This window comes from Marmota marmota, unplaced genomic scaffold (genome assembly GCF_001458135.2).
Source record: "Marmota marmota marmota unplaced genomic scaffold, marMar, whole genome shotgun sequence".
NCBI classification, from domain to species: Eukaryota; Metazoa; Chordata; class Mammalia; order Rodentia; family Sciuridae; genus Marmota; species Marmota marmota.
The window spans coordinates 2,097,492-2,114,892 of NW_025999982.1; the positions used below are offsets into that span (position 1 = coordinate 2,097,492).

The following is a 17,401-nucleotide window of genomic DNA, read 5'->3' on the forward strand; positions in this document are numbered from 1 at the left end:
AGGCGCTTGTTCCACTTCTTGCCCTGCACGAGTCCACTTTCGCGCACGCGCGATTCCTTTTCTTTAGTCCCTCCCGCTCCCTCCCAGCCAGTTACGTTTGACCAGTTACGTTTGTGCGGCGTTCTCCACGCATTTTCTGACGTAGGGAGCGGCGGTGGGGAGCGGAGAGGAAGTCTAGCACGCTTACTGTTGGAGGAGGGAGGGGTGAGAGGAAAAACCGGGGCCGGAAGTGGAATCATTTCGCTTAACTCCTGGGCGTCCGCTATACGCAAAGGAGAAGGCGCGGGTCTGGCGGGTGTGGCCTCTGGAGGCGGAGGGCCCTGTGATTGGTCCTGGGCTGTGGCGACGGCGACGATTGGCCCCTGAGTGTGGAGCTAGGTGAGAATGGATGGTTGCCGTTAGAATTCAAAAGTGGCGGGCGTGGCGCGGGGCTGCTAGCCGCCGAGCTCCGTAGCGCGCGTGCTCTGTGTGTCGAGCTGGCGCGAGAACGCGGGTCCCGGGAATCCCGGCGCCCTGTCCTCTTCCATTGTACTCAGTGGAGTGCGTGAGGCCGAGGTGGACATGGAGTCGCAGGTTAGTAGAGTGGCGCGCTTCTCCGGCTGGGATGAAAAACAACTGCCGGCCACCAGATGCTGCCGAGTCCGCGGCACCCGGCCGGCCTGGGTCATGCCTGCCTGGAGGGCGGAGGTCCGTGTGGCCCTGCGACCGTGGGACGGGCGAAGGGGGCTGTGGAGACCACAGGGAGCAGTTCCACGAGATCGGAGGCGACGGCTGTCTAGCGGTCTCCAGCTTCAAGTCTTGGCGGCCGGGACTCCCATTCATACCTCCAGGATTTCCCATTTCGAATTCTCAGTCTGGTCTGGCGCGTTTCCGCCTCTCGATTCTTAGGATTGTAGTGTGTGAGAAGGGAGAGTTCTGAGATGACCTCTGCCTCTGGGGAAATGGTGTCTGAAGTCCACATCCCTGTCGTTGAACTTTTGTGTTGTCTTTCTGCTTCGAGGTGTTTAGAAAGGAGAGAGAAGGAATGGGGTAATATGGACTGAAGGATTCCATCCTCCCTCTTTACCTAAATTTTGTCGAGATTTCAGCCCAGTGGGGCTGGTTAACTTTAACTCTTTCTCTTATCTTTGCTACAACTTCTCAGTGGCAATATGTGTATATGTATGACAGTGTGTACAGACCTCTGGTGCCAGGAAATGTCTCCTGCCTGAATCCTTTGTTTACTATACTTTCACGTTTGTATTTACCCAAAGTCAGGATTCACCCTGAAGGAGGTTCTTTGTACTCTGACAACCAAAGGGTAGTACAGTGTAATGTGATTGAAAAATAGTAAAAACTCCTCAGTTCTGTTCTCCAAATATTTACTGAGCACCTACTATATGCTGGACACAGTTGTTGGGACTTAGGATGTAGCAGTGAATAGGACACATCAGTCTTCTTGCCATGCAAGAGGCCCTGAGTTCAGTCTGCAGCAGCAACAGAAAAGAGATTCCAGCATCATGGAGCTGCCATTCTGTGAGAAGACATACAGAAACTGTAATAGAGTATTAAATAGAGTGGTCTCAGTAAGTCCCACTGAAAGTTTAGAGTTGATTGAAGGCCTGAAGAAAATAAAGGAGTTAAACAAGTTGATATTGAGAGAATCCATCAGAGCAGAGTCTCTAAAGAGTTGCACAGTAAGTGAGCAAGTGGGAAAGTTGTGGGGCTGTGAGGTAATGAGGATTAGAGTTGCTGATCAAGTTTGTTTCTGCAGGAACTAATGTAAGGACTTTGGGTTTTGCTCTTAGTAAGATGGAGATTCATTGGATGTAAGTTTTAGGCAAAGAGAGATAAGGTATTAGATTTAAGAGGATCCCATTGCTGCATGGAGATTATACTGTAAAGGGGACAAGGAAGGAAACAAGGAGATCTGTTAGGACATTGCCTTGTAACAGAGTCTCTCAGCCTTGATTTATTGTAAGTTTACTGTGTGTGTGTGTGTGGGGCTGTCCTGTACATTTTTGATGCTTAGACCCCTGGACTCTACCCACTAGCTGCTAATAGCAACTCCTGCCTAGTCGTAACAGTCTAAATGTCTTCAGATATTGTTAACTGTCATTTGGGAGGTAAAACTACCCCCAGTTGAGAACCACTGGAGTATGATAATCCAGAGTGTTAGCCGTGGAAAAAGTAATAACAAGTGGTTGGGTTCTGGGTGTGTGGCAGGGTACCAGGGATTGAATCTAGGGGCACTTAACCACTGAGCCATATCCCCAGCAGTTCTTATTTTTTATTTTGAGACAGGGTCTCGCTAAGTTGCTTAGGGCCTAGCTAAGTTGTTGATGCTGGCATTAAACTTGCAATCCTTCAGACTCCTGAGCCACTGGGGTTACAGGCATGCACCATCACACCTGGCTTATAAAATATATGTATGTATGTATGTATTTAAAAAAAATTTTTTTAATTGTAGATGGACACGATACCTTTATTTATTTATTTTTATGTGATACTGAGGATTGAACTCAGTGCCTCACATATGTGGGGAAAGTGTTCCACCACTGAGCTACAACCCCTGAGCTATAATCCCAGCCCCTAGGTATATTTTGAGGACATAAGACAATGAAAGGACTCTGGGCTTTTTGGCTTGATCAACTTAATGATGGAGTTATATCAACTGATATGGAGAATTGCAAGAGGAACAAGTTTGAATGGGTGATGTATAGCTAAAGGTTAGGTATTAACTTTTTTTTTTTTTTTTTTCCTTTTTGGTACTTGGGATTGAATCAGGGGGCACTTTACCACTGAGCTACATCCCCAGCCCTTTTTGTTTTTTGAGTCAGGGTCTCCCTAAGTTGCCAAGGCTGGCCTCAAACTGCCGTAGCCTCCTGAGTCATTGAAATTATAGGTGTGTGCCTCCACACCTGGCTAGTTATTAGACATCTAAGTGAAGTTGAAGAGTCAATTTGATGTTAAATTCAGAAGTGAGGTCTGGGTTAGAGATATAAATTTGGGAACTCTCAGCATATCAGTGGTATTTGAAGCTATGGGAGTGGATTATAATTAGAGACAGAGCATAGATAATTATTAATGCCTAGAAAGTTACTGGTGTATTTGAGGACAACAGTTTTGGTGGAATGGTAGGAATGAGAGCCTGATTGAAATGGATTTAGAACAGAACTTGGACACAGTGACTATTTTTTTTTTCTTTTTTAGTTGTAGATGGACATAATACCTTTATTTTATTTATTTATTTTTATGTGGTGCTGAGGATCAAACCCAGTGCCTCACACATGCCAGGCAAGCGCTCTACCACTAAGCTATAACCTTAGCCCCAACAGTGAATACTTTAAACAGTACTTTTTAGTTTTTGTAGTTGTAGATGGACAGCATGCCTTTATTTGTTTATTTTTATGTGGTGCTAGGATTCAAACCCAGTGCCACATATGTGCTAGACAAGTGCTCTACCACTGAGCTACAGCCTTAGCCCTAGACAATACTTTTGAGGAATTTTGCAGCAAAGAGCAGCAAGGAAAAGGGTAGCAGCTGGCTAGGAAAGTACAGTCAAGAGACTTTTTTAGGTTGGAAAGCATGTTTGTGTTTTATTCTGACTGGATTGCTCTATTAGAGTGTGAGAAGCTGATGATGTAGAGGGGAGAAGGGAGGGTTGCTGGAGCCAAGTTCCTGAGCTGGCAAGGAGGGTGGGATCTGCATGGGGAAAAGGGGTTGCCTTAGGAGCAGTCATCCATCTGTGATCTTGTGGTGAAGTGGATTTAAGAGGGGTTGGATGAATATCTGTTCTTATCCTTCTCATTCTAGAAAGTTGAGGATCGTAGCTTTTTTTTTTTTTAATACTTTTGTTTATTTTTATGTAGTGCTGAGGATTAAACCCTGTGCCTCACATATGCGAGGCAAGCACTCTGCCACTGAGCCACAATCCCAGCCCAGAGGATCATAGCTTTATAGATGGGAGAAAAATAAAAAACTGAATTATGAATAAATAAGTCTTTAAACATCTTTCCTTTCTTCATCCACCTTCCCTTCTTTCTTCCTTTTGGTTCTGGGGATCAAACCCAGCACCTCACACCTGCTAGACTAGTGCTCTACCACTCTTCAGCCCCAGAATACGTTTTCTGCATCCAAGGGCGTAGTTCTGCAGGAGATCTAAAATAGTAGTATATAGAGGAAAAAGGGCACACATAGTGCTTGATGTTGGAATATTTAAAAAGAAAAATTGGTTTTCATACTATATTTGATTACACTAAATTAAAATAAGCATTTGTGGGCTGGGGTTGTGGCTCAGTGGCAGAGCACTTGCCTTGCACATGTGAAGCACTGGGTTTGATCCTCAGTATCACATAAAAATAAACAAAATAAAGATATTGTGTCCATCTATAACTAAAAAAACTTTTTTAAAATAAGCATTTTTTTTGTGCATGAATGGGAAAAAAATCCACCTCCTTTTTATTTGTATGGTTTGGCTGTTTCACCGTTTAAATATTCCTTCACTGGTAGACATTTAGTTCCTTCAAAAATCACAGAGTGTTGGCTGGGGTTGTGGCTCAGCCGCAGAGCACTTGTCTTGCACATGCAAGACCCTGGGTTAAATCCTCAGCACCAAATAAAAATAAATGAATAAAATAAAGGTATTGTGTCCAACTATAACTAAAAAATAAATATTTTTTAAAAATCATAGAGTCTTAACCATGTAGTAGACATTGTAGTAGAGCCTGTGGTTAGTTATGAACAAAATAGACAAGTTCTTATGGTGCTCATAATCTAATGTAGGGAAAGACAATAAATAAACTACAACTAAAACAAAACCAAGATATCAGGTTGTTTCAAATTTTATAGTGATACTCAATGACTTTTTTTCCTCTTTCTCTTATGATACTGGGAACTGAACCCAGGGTGCTGTACCACTCAGCTACATCTCCAGCCCTTTTAAGTTTTATATTTTAGACAGGGTCTCACTAAAGTTGCTGAGGTTGACCTTGAGCTTGGAATCCTCCTACCTCTGCCTCAGCTGGAATTACAGGTATGCTACCACCATGACCAGCTTGAACATTCTTGAATATACCTCGCTGTATCACATGTAGCTCAAGCTCCCTTTCCCAAAACTGAATGTAGCATCTTTTAAAACACAACCCTATCACCAGACGTGGTGGTGTGCATGCCTGTGGTCCTAGTGATACAGAAGACAAAAGGAAAGAGAATCGGAAGTTCAAGGTCAGCCTTGGCAACTTAGTGAGACCCTGTCTCAAAATAAAAAATGAAAAGGATGGGGATGTAGCTCAGTGGTAGAGTTCCCTTGGGCTTAATCTCCAGTACCACAAAAATGTAAAGGGGAAAAAATAAATTAAGTAAACCCAGCCCTTCGGGTACTCTTGGATTTCTCTGTATCCAAATGTAATTGTACATTACAATAGTATATGAATCTACAATGATCTTTTTTTTCCAGCATTGGGAATATAACACATGCTAGACAAGTACTTTGCCACTGAGTTATATCCCAACCCTACAATGACTTTAGAATTTAAAAACAACATAACCAGCCCTTTCTCCTGTGATATGGATAATGGAACTGTAGTAGACCCCTGGGAGTCAGCTTGAACTCCTCATCTTCCTCCCTGCCTGTGTTCTTTTCCAAGTCAGTTCCGAGTTAGATCAGTAATTCATTCCTCGTGTTTCGGCCCCTCTTCTTCATCCTCACTGCCCAACTTTACATCTGGTATGTTAAATTCTCTCATGTGTCCAGAATGGTAAGAATCATCTATGTCCTTGGGAGAATTGAGAAAATAGTATTCTGTAGTTTTAATTCTTGTTGAGCCCCAGTTGGGAAAGTCTGCCTGAGAGAGTAAGCTCTGGGAAGGCAGAGACTTGTTGTTCATTACTCAACCCAGCACCTAGAGCAACATCTGGACATCAGCAATGCAGATGTCCAGCAGATCTGCGGATGAATGATTATACCCTTCTTCACATTGCTCACAGTTCACTTTTGTTGTTATTGTTGCAGATGGGACAGAATACCTTTATTTATTTTTATGTGGTGCTGAGGATTGAACTCAGTAGCTCATACATGCTAGGCAAGCGCTCCACCACTGAGCCACAACCCCAGCCCCACAGTTCACTTTTTTAATACCAATGTAGTCATTCTCTTCTAACTAAAAATCATCAGGCTCCCTCCTGCCTTCAGGGTCCAGATCCTTTACATGCCAGATTGACCAGCACAATTCCTTTCTGTTGTTATCTGCTCACTCTCTATGTACGGCCTATGCGTTCAACTGAGTAGAAGAGATTGTCATTTATTACATACACCCTCCTCACTCTCTACCTGGAATGTTTGTCCTTGACTTAAACTCATTAGGCCAACTCTTCCTTATCCTTAAGACTACCTAAAGATACTCTTCTCTATCCAAATGGGATGCCCACCCCTTTCTCTGGTCTGGTTTTAGTACTGAAATTTCTCTGTCCCAAGAACCCCTTAGTTCCCAGTAAACCAAAATGATTGGTTACTCTGGATGTGAGCAGCCATGGAGTGAGCATAACCCCCAGGTACTGAATTAAGCTACTTCAAGGAGAGGATCTCTCTTTTCCCACTGCCAACGTTATGGTCTCTAGATTGGTCTTTCTACTTACTTGACTTCCCCATGCAAGTCAGTATATTTACAACTGAAACATTTAATTATTTATTTGGTACCAGGAATTGAACCCAGCAGTGCTTATCCACTGAGCCATACCCCCAACACTTTTTATTTTTATTTTTAGGCAGAGTCTCACTAAGTTGCTGAGGTTGGCTTTTAAAAACTAGCTGGCTCTTCACAGTATGCAGAGATAAAGTTTAAACTTCTTAGACTGGTATCACAGTCTTATAGGGCAGCATGGTCCAACCAGGCTGGATTCTAAATCTGTTTTACCTCTCAGTGCCTTCCTTCCATCATCTGTAAAACTAATAATTGGCACTAATAACTAATTAGTGTTATTAACTAATAATATCCCCTCAGTGGGCTGCTATGAAGATAAAGTGAGTTGATGCAGATAAAGCATTTAAAACAGTGCTCAATAAATTCTGCCTGCTTCTTTCAACCAGTCTTCAGTCTTCTCTGTCTTCCGTTTTCTGTCCAACATCTGTCCAGCTTTTCTCTTAGGTTGCTCCCACTTTTATGTCATGCCCCTCTTCTGTCCATTGCTATTTTGCTGGCACAAAATCTGAGTCTAGCATTTGGGACAGGTGGTACTCAGTTAGTGCTTACTAATGGTGACACTGGGAATTAAGGTTGGGGGGTTAAAATGGGGAGTTCACAGGGAATTTGTGCTCCTGGATATTATCTTTTGGGGGGAAGTACCAGGGATTGAACTCAGGGGCAACCACTGAGCCATACCCCCAGCCCTATTTTGGGTCTTACTGAGTTACTTAGTGTCCTGCTTTTGCTGAGGCTGGCTTTGAACTCACAATCCTCCTGCCTCAGCCTTCTGACCTGATGGGATTACAGGCGTGTGCCATCATGCCTGGCCTGGATATTATCTTAAAGGTCACTTTTCCCAGCAGAGGTGCCCCTTATTGGAAGTGAAAAAGAATATAGAGTTGAAGACACCGCTGGTCAAGGGTCCTTCCCAACTGCCTCTCTCAAGAAGTAGGCTCAAGAGGGGGCCTAACCAGATGGAAGATGCGTTGGAGCCTGCAAAGGTGAGCTGGGTGTGGAGAGCTGTGCATGTATATATGTGTGAGTGAGGGTATGTGTGTGTGTGTGAGAGAGAGAACCAATAAGGGAAGTGACTGTGGACCCTGTCTTTACCTTTCTCCAGAAACGGACACGAGGTGTGGGCGCAGCAACCAAAATCAACACGTCCCGCTCCAGAGTACCACCCCTCACCACAGTACCACAGACACAAGGCCATACTGCAGGTGGGTTCTAGGGGTGGACAGGAACCACGGGCATGGGTGTGCAGTGCTTGTCTACTCATGCTTTTCTTTTTCAATTTCAATCTGTTTTGAATAGGTAATAACATTTTACTTGGTTCAGAATTCCAAAGGCAGGAAGAGGTTATACAGTAAAGCTTCTTTCACACCTTTGTCCTCTAGGTACCAAGTTTACTTTCCCTGGGGCAACTCCATGTCCTAGGGATATTCTGTGGGTATATAAGCAAATATGGACATCATCTCCCACTTTTTTCACATGAATAATAGCATACTTTACATATGGTTTTATCACTCTATTCTTTTTCACTTGTCTCACTCCACCTTGCTTCTTGGCATGGTGAGTAATTTCTGTCCTAGGAGGGTTGTCATCAGGAGCTGGTCATATGTAAGGGATGAGAGAAATTATCTCTGATCTTTAGAAAAGTGTGCTCCGTGCTTCTGGCTCAGACAGTACATGATTGTTACGCATTTCCTCTCTCCCTTCTCTGGATAGTTCAAAAAGTTCCTAAGAAGACAGCACCCCGTTGTTCCACAGCTATTACTGCAGGTAATTGTGCTTAAGAGCTGGGACTGAGAGGGAATTGGGGTATGTGTTAAGGGAAAATGGTGGAGGTAGAAGGACGTTGGTTCTACAATTCTTTTGTCAATTTCCAATTCTCTAGTGTTGAAGAACCAGAAGCCAGTCCCTGCTGTTCCTGCCCAGAAACCTGGCCGTAGGTGACAAACATAATCATTGGGTGAAAGGCTGGGATAGGGAAGAGAAGGTGGTGAGTGCCCAGAAAAATCCATTGGTCTCTTCCCTATTTAGAGGGGAAAGAGATAGGTATGGCATCGGGTGTGGAGGCCCTGAAGGCCAGAAGGGAAGAAGGATAGAGAGCCAAGATTCCATTGACTTTTGTCTTTTTTGTGTCCATGTTAGCAACAGCTGTTCCTCCCATAGCGGGAGTAAAGAAACCCAGCAAACGTCCTGCCTGGGATTTAAAGGGTCAGCTATGTGACCTAAACGCAGAGTTGAAACGCTGCCGTGAAAAGTCTCAAACATTGGACCAAGAGAACCAGCAGCTGCGGGAACAACTTAAAGAGGCCCAACAACAGGCCAAGGACTTGGGGACAGAACGCAGTACCCTAGAAGGGGAGTTGGCCAGGGTACGCACCCAGGCTGAGCAGGGCCAACAGCAGCTTGGGAATCTGAGTGCCCATGTCCTAGAGCTGGAAGAAAGGCTGGGCACACAGGAAGGTTTAGTGCAAGTCCTCCAGAAAGAACAGTTGGAATTACAGGAGGAACGGAGGGGGCTGACAACCCGATTGGAGGAACAAGAGGTAAAGGCAGGATTCTCCAAGTGCAAGCCCCCTTTCCTTGCAGAGGTCATGCCCTCTTTCCTTTCCAGCCTCCCTTGAAGTCTCTTTGGGCCTAGAACTCCTGAACCCACCTATCTTTAGCACTATGCCTCTGTCCTCTACCCCAGTCCTTTATTTTTTTAATTTTATTTATTTTTTAGATGTAGATGGACAGCATGCCTTTATTTATTTATTTTTAATGTGGTGCTAAGGATCAAATCCAAATGCTAGGCAGGTGCTCTATCACTGAGCTACAGCCCCAGCCTCCCAGTTCACTTCTGACTATTGCTTTCTGCCCCAACTTCTCCCTATGCCTCCTGTGTATCTCTCACATGGATGTGTGTCTTGCCCTAGTCATCTACTTTCCTATTTTTCTTCAGTTCTCCAGCTTGAATACAAATTTCTGTACAAATCTTTCCCCATGTGCTTTGAACTCCTTGGTGAGCTCCAACTAGACTGAATTACTCGCAGTTTCCCAAATGACTCAATTCTCACTTCTGGCACTTTGCATGTACATTTTTCTCTCTTTTATTTATTTATTTATTTGATATGGGGGATTGAACCCAGGGGCACTTAATTTCTGGGCCACATCCCCAGCCTAAGACTTTCACTTTGCTCTTTCTGGAAAATTCTTTCTGTACTCCATCTTTCCCTTGGTTCACTCCTATAGTTTTGGGTGTCAGCCTAGATATCTTCCTCATGCCCCTCCTGGATAATCCCATAGCACTTACTATCCTAGTACTATGATTCCTTCTTTTTCTCTTCTTTCCTTGTACTATAATTCCCTCTTTTCTTTTCCCATTCTCTTTTCATCCTTCTTTCTTTTCATCCTTCTCACATGGTAGAAAAATCATTCTATCACAGAGCTACATCCCCAACCCCTGATTCCTTATTTTCTTAATCTTTTTCTCTACCAGACTTACACCTCAGGGGCCAAGGAGCCCACCTCCACACCCTCTCCCCACCATTTCATTTTTGTTACATGACTTTTTTAAATTTTTGGTTGCATATCACCCTGTGTGTGTGTTCTGTTTTGGGCAGAGGAGGCTACAGGCATCAGAAGCAGCTCTGTCAAGCAGCCAAGCAAAGGTGGCATCTCTGCAGCAGGAGGCTACAACCCAGGCAGCCTTACTGGCTGAGCGAGGAGACCGTCTCCATGGGCTAGAGATGGAGCGCCGGCGGCTGCATAACCAGCTGCAGGAATTGAAGGGCAATATCCGGGTATTCTGCCGGGTTCGTCCTGTCCTTGAAGGGGAGTCCACCCCATCCCCTGGCTTCCTCTTGTTTCCTCCTGGCCCCGGTGGGCCCACTGATCCTCCAACTCGCCTTAGCCTCGCCCGATCTGATGATCGGCGTGCAACCCTGAGTGGGGCACCAGCCCCCACTACCCGCCACGATTTCTCCTTCGACCGGGTATTCCCACCAGGAAGTAGGCAGGATGAAGTGTTTGAGGAGATCTCCATGCTTGTCCAGTCCGCCCTGGATGGCTACCCAGTATGCATCTTTGCCTATGGTCAGACAGGCAGTGGCAAGACCTTCACAATGGAGGGTGGGCCTGGGGGAGATCCCCAGTTGGAGGGACTGATCCCTCGGGCCCTGCGGCACCTCTTCTCTGTGGCCCAGGAGCTGAATGGCCAGGGCTGGACTTACAGCTTTGTGGCAAGCTACGTAGAGATCTATAATGAGACTGTTCGAGACTTGCTAGCCACTGGGACCCGGAAGGGCCCAGGGGGTGAATGTGAGATTCGTCGTGCAGGACCAGGAAGTGAAGAGCTTACTATCACCAATGCCAGATATGTCCCTGTCTCCTGTGAGAAAGAGGTGTGTACCTATGGGGACTGGAACAGGAGAATGGGGAAGAGAGGGCAGGGAGTTACAGATGGAGCAGGAAAAAATTGAAAGATAAAAGATGAGTTATGGGAATGGGTTATCACATCAGTTCTGACTAGTCAGCTGTAAGGTGACAGACCTGCCTTAGCAATCAGGGAGTAGAGAGGAAGGGACAAGAGTCACTCAGCTCCTGCTGGTTGCATCACAGGTCTCTTCCTGCTGTGTGTCTTGCTCAGTTCACTGTAGCCATGCTGGCCTTTTGGCTGTTCTTCAAACCACGTCATAATCCTGGTTCAGAATCTTTTCTTGAACACTCCTCCCCTGGAGATCTCAAGGCAGTAGGCCATCTGCACTCTCCTCTCTAAACTGTACACTCTACCCACCTTCACAAAACTTGTTTTCTGGTTTTGCTCCTTAGCATTCTCAGACATATGGTATATTTTATTTATTTTGTCCTTTCATTGATTTAAAAAGAAAGCTTCAGGGTATCAGGGACTGGCATTCATTGCCACACCTGACAGTATCATCTCTGACTTCATGAATGCCTTTGCCTCTTGGCTGTTCCCCATTCCTAGGTGGAGACACTGCTTCATCTGGCCCGCCAGAATCGGGCTGTGGCCCGAACAGCCCAGAATGAGCGATCATCACGCAGCCATAGTGTGTTCCAGCTGCAGATCTCTGGAGAGCATGCTGCCCGAGGTTTACAGTGTATAGCCCCCCTTAATCTTGTGGACTTGGCTGGAAGTGAGCGGCTAGACCCTGGCTTAGCCCTTGGCCCAGGGGAACGGGATCGTCTTCGGGAAACACAGGCCATTAACAGTAGCCTGTCCACACTGGGGCTGGTCATCATGGCCCTGAGCAATAAGGTGGGAATGGGAACAAGGGCAAGTGAGACTTGGGGAGCCACTGGGATGGCGCATGCAGAATACTGCTCTATCCTAACAGCCAGTCCCTTCTTTCCACTACCAACCCTCTAGGAGTCTTATGTGCCTTACCGGAATAGCAAGCTCACCTATCTGTTACAGAATTCTCTGGGTGGCAGCGCTAAGATGTGAGTGAAAAGGGCAGCTGGAAGGGGTCTGGTAGGAACTATGATGATATTGAGGTGACGGGTAGGAAGGGGGAACAGTGGTGGCCTGTCAGCCTCTACTTACCACTAATGCTGGTTGGACCTTTTATCTTTCCACAGGCTCATGTTTGTGAATATTTCCCCTCTAGAAGAGAATGTCTCGGAGTCCCTCAACTCTCTACGCTTTGCCTCCAAGGTGCGATTACTACCAAGCCCAGTCCTTATCAGAACCCCTGGCTAGATGTAAGGCATCTCCATCCCAACCTCCTCTTCTCTCTGCTTGAGAGGTAGAGGCATTTATCAAAAAAAGAATTTACTTTTTTTTGGTACTGTGGATTGAACCCAGGGGTGCTTAATCATTGAGCCACATCCCAGCCCTTTTTATTTATTTTGAGACAGGGTCTCACTAGTTGTTTAGGGCCTCCCTAAGTTGCTGAGGCTGTCTGAACTTGCAGATCTCCTGCCTCAGCCTCCTGAGTCGCTGGGATTACAGGCATGTGCCACCATGCCCTGCTTGCATTAAGTTTTTAAAAATAGGTGATTAGGGGCTGGGGGTGTGGCTTAGTGGTAGAGTGCTTGCTTGGTATGTGTGAAGCCTGGGTTCAATCCTTGTCACTGCAGAAAACAAAAACCAAATAGGTGACTAAATGGTCAAAACTATATGTTACAAAAAGAAGCTATATGCATTTCTTATTGCCTTATGTGTGTATATAGTTTTGTGCCTTGTTTGTAATATTATTCCTCATCAGCACTCAGGGATCATAGAATTATTTTTAGGTCTGCCTAGCATTCCACTGTGAGGATAACACCAAAATTTATCCACCAGTTCCCTCTACTGGACACTTGGATTGTTTCCACTCACTTTCTATTATGAACAAAGCCACATTGACTAACCTTGAAAACATGTCAGTTTGTATTCTTTTAGTTACATCTAACTAGGGAAATACTGTTTGAAATGGAATTGCTAGAACAAAAGAGATAGGCTGGTTTTTCAGAGCATTCCAAATAGTGTGAAGTCAGCCTCCAAATCCCACAAGGGTCAATCAGCCCAGTGGCCATGAACTCTCAAGGACACTTAGTGTTCCTGTTAGAGTTACACAAGTCAAGGGAGTTTCTGTTTCAGGGAATAAAAATATATATATATATATGTATTTTTTCCCTGAACCTAGAGCCTTTCAGTGAGTTTCTGGCATTATTTGTGGTCTGATTGTGTCTGCCCTTCTGGTGTGCTTAGGCTTCCCCCATGCAGTACTGGCTTGCTACCATGGAAGCTGTCTCAGCACCTGCATTGGCTGTGCTCAGGTTTACCCCTGATATTTGGCAAGTTCAATTAAAAGGGCATTGGCGTTTGTTTCCAACTATTTATATATGTATTTTTTTAAATATTTATTTTTTAGTTGTAGATGGACACAATACATTTATTTATTTTTATGTGGTGCTAAGGATCGAACCTAGGGCCTCAAATGTACTAGGCAAGCGCTCTACTGCTGAGCCACAACCCCCAGCCCTTGTGTATGTATTTTTATTTTGGCATTGGAGATTGAAGCTAGGGCCTCCTGCATACTAAACACATGCTCTACCACTGAGTTATATGCCCAGTCTTTTAATTATATCAACATGCAGCGATATGAACCTTTTTTTTTTTTTTTTGGATAAGAGATTGAACCCATGGGCACTTAACCATCAAGCCACAACCCCAGACCTTTTTGTTTTCTATTTTGAGATATAGTGTCTTGCCAAGTTGCTGAGGACCTAGCTAAGTTCCCGAGGCTGGCTTTGAACTTGCCATCTTCCTGCCTCAGCCTCCTGAGTCTCTGGGATTATAGGCATACACCATTATGCCTGGCCAACCTGAATTTCTTTTTTCTTTTTTTTTTTTTTTTTTTTGAGAGAATTTTTTTGGTATTTATTTTTTAGTTTTCGGTGGACACATCATCTTTTTTTTATTTTTATGTGGTGCTGAGGATCGAACCCAGCGCCCCGTGCAGGCCAGGCAAGCACACTACTGCTTGAGCCACATTCCCAGCCCCTGAATTTCTTAATATCCCCTAATAACCAGTTAAGTTTCATCTAGTTGCCTTAGTTAAGTTTCACTTAATTAATTAAATTAAGTTTGTTAAATCAGGATCCAAGCAAGGGTTGTTCATTTCATTTGGTGGAATATTATTGTAGTCTGCATCAAGCCCTCTACTCCCTTTTATGCCATTTGTTAAAGAAGTAGAACAATTTGTTCTACTTAATGTGCCATATTCTGGATTTGGGCTGGTTGCTTCCCCTGCCATCTAAAGGCATTACTTCAGATATTGTAGGTTTGGCTCCAAAATACTAAAAATACAAAATAGTAAAATAAATCAAATGTTGCAATAATGTAAGTAACGTGAACTTTTTGTTTCCTAGTGTATATAAAAGGTATGTTTACATTATACTGTAGTTTATTAAGTGTGTAATAGCATTAGGTCTTAAAAGTACATACCTTGGGGCTGGGGTTGTGGCTCAGTGGTAGAGCGCTTGCTTGGCATGTGTAAGGCACTGGGTTTGATCCTTAACACCACATAAAATAAATAAAGGTATTGTGTCCATCTACAGCTAATATATATATATATTAAAGTGTACGTACCTTAACTGAAAAATGGTAAATAGTACTAATGATCATCTGAACTGTTAGGAAAAATGGCACCAATAGAATTGCTCAATGCAGAGTTGCCACAAAACTTCAATTTTGTTTGAGAAAACAAACAAACAAACAAACCTGTTATCTGCAAAAGTGCAATAAACGGAAGTGCAATCAAATGAGATATTCCTGTATTTGGCTGCTCAGGAAATCAGTTCTTAATAGAAAAGAAAGATGCTGAATTCTGATTGATTTCTCAGTATTTAATTGATATCTAGCAACTCCAAAGATGGTTGTTAAGGTTTTTATTGAGGTGGGAGGCAGACAGTAATTTTCTATGTACTTATGTATTTGAAGTCTGTTCTTTGTAGTTATTATTCTTTCTGATACCCCATCTTTGGCAATATGAGCCCCTGCAAGTTGGCTCCTGTGTCCTTCATTTTAGGGGCAGTGCTGGGGATGGAACCCAGAGCCTTGCATATGTAGGGCAAATGCTCTACCGCTGAGTTATATCCCTTAGTCCTCCTGTCCTTTAAAAGGAATTGCAGCAATCTTTTTATTTTATTTTTTTAGTTGTAGATGGACAAATGCCTTTATTTTATGTGGTGCTGAGGATTGAACCCAGTGCCTCACATGTGCTAGGCAAGCGCTCTACCACTGAGCCACAACCCCAGCCCAGTTATCTTTATTTCAGATTCATCTTGTATATTTCCTCCTCCCGTGTTAGGATGATCCATTTTCTAAGGAACCCTAGTTCTTAAGTGTTTTAAATATTTTGTCTAGGTTGTTTTATAGTAGAAGGGTTTGGATGTCTCTAATCCAGGGTGTTGCTGGAAATGAAAATATTCTCTCTGCTCCTATATCTTCATGTGAAACTTCCATCACTTCTTGGGCCTTTTCACCTTCAAACCTCAGTGGGAATAGAAGGAACCTTAAGTGGGACCAGCATGAACCTGTCTTCAGAGCCCTTTATTTCAGTATTCCCTAAGGGCAGCCCTAGCATGGGGTGAGGGGTAGTAGAAGAAATTGTTCTTCTGGTTGCTCTGTAATTTGTTTTTATCCTGTCTAATCTTTCATCTCCAGGTGAACCAGTGTGTGATTGGTACTGCTCAGGCCAACAAGAAATGAAGATGGATCCAGATCTTATTTGTGTGTGTATGCGCACTTGTGTATGTTTTTGTGTGTATGTGTTGGGGAGTGGGGAATGCCTTATTGGGTGGAGGGCACTATGTACCCCAGCTTATCAAATAAAGAACAGTTCTTGATTTTTATTTTTTTTAAATTTAATTAAATTATTTATTTATATGTGGTGCTGAGGATCGAACCCAGGGCCTTGCACGTGCGAAGCAAGCCCTCTACCGCCGTGCCATAACCCCAGTCCCCAGTTCTTGCTTTTTAAATAAACGTTTTATTAGCGGTTGGCAGAGGAAGCAATTTTTCACATCTGTAAAGATAAGAGCTGTGAATTGTCCACTCTGCTGTTTGTGTGTTTGGTTTTGTTGTGCAGTACTAGAGACTGTACATAGGGCTCCTTCATGGTAGGCAAGCTCTACCACTGAGCTATATCCTCATCCCTTCTTATTTTGACAGTGTCTCACTAAATTGCCCAGGCTAGCCTCAAACTTGCAATCTCCTGCCTCAGCTTTTCAAATATGCTCTTGTGCTCTTACGCCCAGCGTGATTGTGTTTTGCAGAGCCATGACTGGCTTTTCTCCCATTTCTTACCTGGTCTGGAACATTCTCCACTCTGTAATGCCCCCTCCGTGTCGTTCGCAACTGGAGGCTGTGCCCATAGCTACCACCCTCACCTTCTAAGTTTCCCCTTCTCGCAGGTCATCCCACCCCCAAGCAGGAACGCTCTGTGGGTGGGTGTGGAAAGGTGGGGATCTGAGGCTAGAGGCGTGGCCGGAGTGTGCTACCACAAACTGCTGGCTTTTTCCTCCCGCCCTTTTCCTTCCTTCGAGTTCGAACGTCCCGGGCCCTGCCCGCCCGCTGCCCATTGGCTGGCTCTAGTGGGCGTCACCACCTTGGGTACTATATCTACGTCCTTGCACCGCCCTGAAACCGCGGGTTGGGCCGAGCATGCGAAGAGGGCGCACACACCCGCCTACTGCCTCGCGCCAACCGCGATGGGCCGCCGCCCCATAAAGGAGGGGCTCAGTCTTCCCAGGTGCCGTACGCGGGAGGAGCCACGCGTGCGCACGAGCGCGGCGGAGGGGGGACAACTTGCCATGGAGAGGGCGGGGCCGGGGCAAAGGCGGGAGGAGGGCGGGGCGCTAGGGAGGAGGGCGTGGCAGGGGCAATGGGAAGGGTGAATGGAGGGCGGGATTGTGAACTGGGGCTGGGGGCGGGACTTGGAATGACCATGGGGGTGGGGCAGTTAACGGATGTGGCATGGGGCGGGGGGCCAATCTGGAGGCAGGCGGCCGAGGAGGGGGATTCCCTCTTGCCCCAAGGGCGCGTCTCCCATTGGAGGAAGGGGCTGCGGGGATTCCCTCTCCCTCTGGATCCGGCTATCCGCGCCCCCCTCCGCGGAGGGGCAGCCTCTTGCTCGGCGCCCTCCAGGCCTGTTGGAGGTGAGGGAGGTGGGGTGAGGTGGTGCCCGCCCCCCACTTCGGCTCCTCCTTCCCCCACCTCATCCTCCCCTCCCATCACC

At 45.3% G+C, this 17,401-nt stretch overlaps 2 protein-coding genes across 4 annotated transcripts in view; both read left to right on the forward strand.

Moving 5' to 3' along the window:
* The first annotated feature begins 201 nt into the window (after positions 1-201).
* Positions 202-16,016, forward strand: Kifc1 (kinesin family member C1). Of its 2 annotated transcripts, none has more exons than XM_048805108.1 (11): positions 202-378; positions 7,526-7,663; positions 7,783-7,882; positions 8,391-8,444; positions 8,560-8,610; positions 8,817-9,217; positions 10,277-11,056; positions 11,641-11,931; positions 12,043-12,116; positions 12,255-12,330; positions 15,829-16,016. In XM_048805108.1, exons 2-11 carry the CDS (start codon positions 7,637-7,639, stop codon positions 15,871-15,873), a joined length of 1,899 nt encoding a protein of 632 aa, XP_048661065.1. In that variant the 5' UTR covers positions 202-378; positions 7,526-7,636; the 3' UTR covers positions 15,874-16,016. The 2 variants fall into 2 exon arrangements, with proteins under 2 accessions (XP_048661065.1, XP_015343019.1); XM_015487533.2 differs by lacking the exon at positions 202-378 and adding an exon at positions 395-573.
* A 1,130-nt stretch (positions 16,017-17,146) lies between these two features.
* The window catches only part of Phf1 (PHD finger protein 1), a 5,527-nt gene continuing 5,272 nt past the window's right edge, over positions 17,147-17,401 (forward strand). Inside the window, exon 1 of one of the 2 annotated variants that reach the window (XM_015487537.2) lies at positions 17,147-17,321. The gene's annotated coding sequence lies outside the window, so the exon portion shown is untranslated. The remainder of the gene's footprint in view (positions 17,322-17,401) is intronic. The other variant, XM_015487536.2, reaches the window with a different exon arrangement.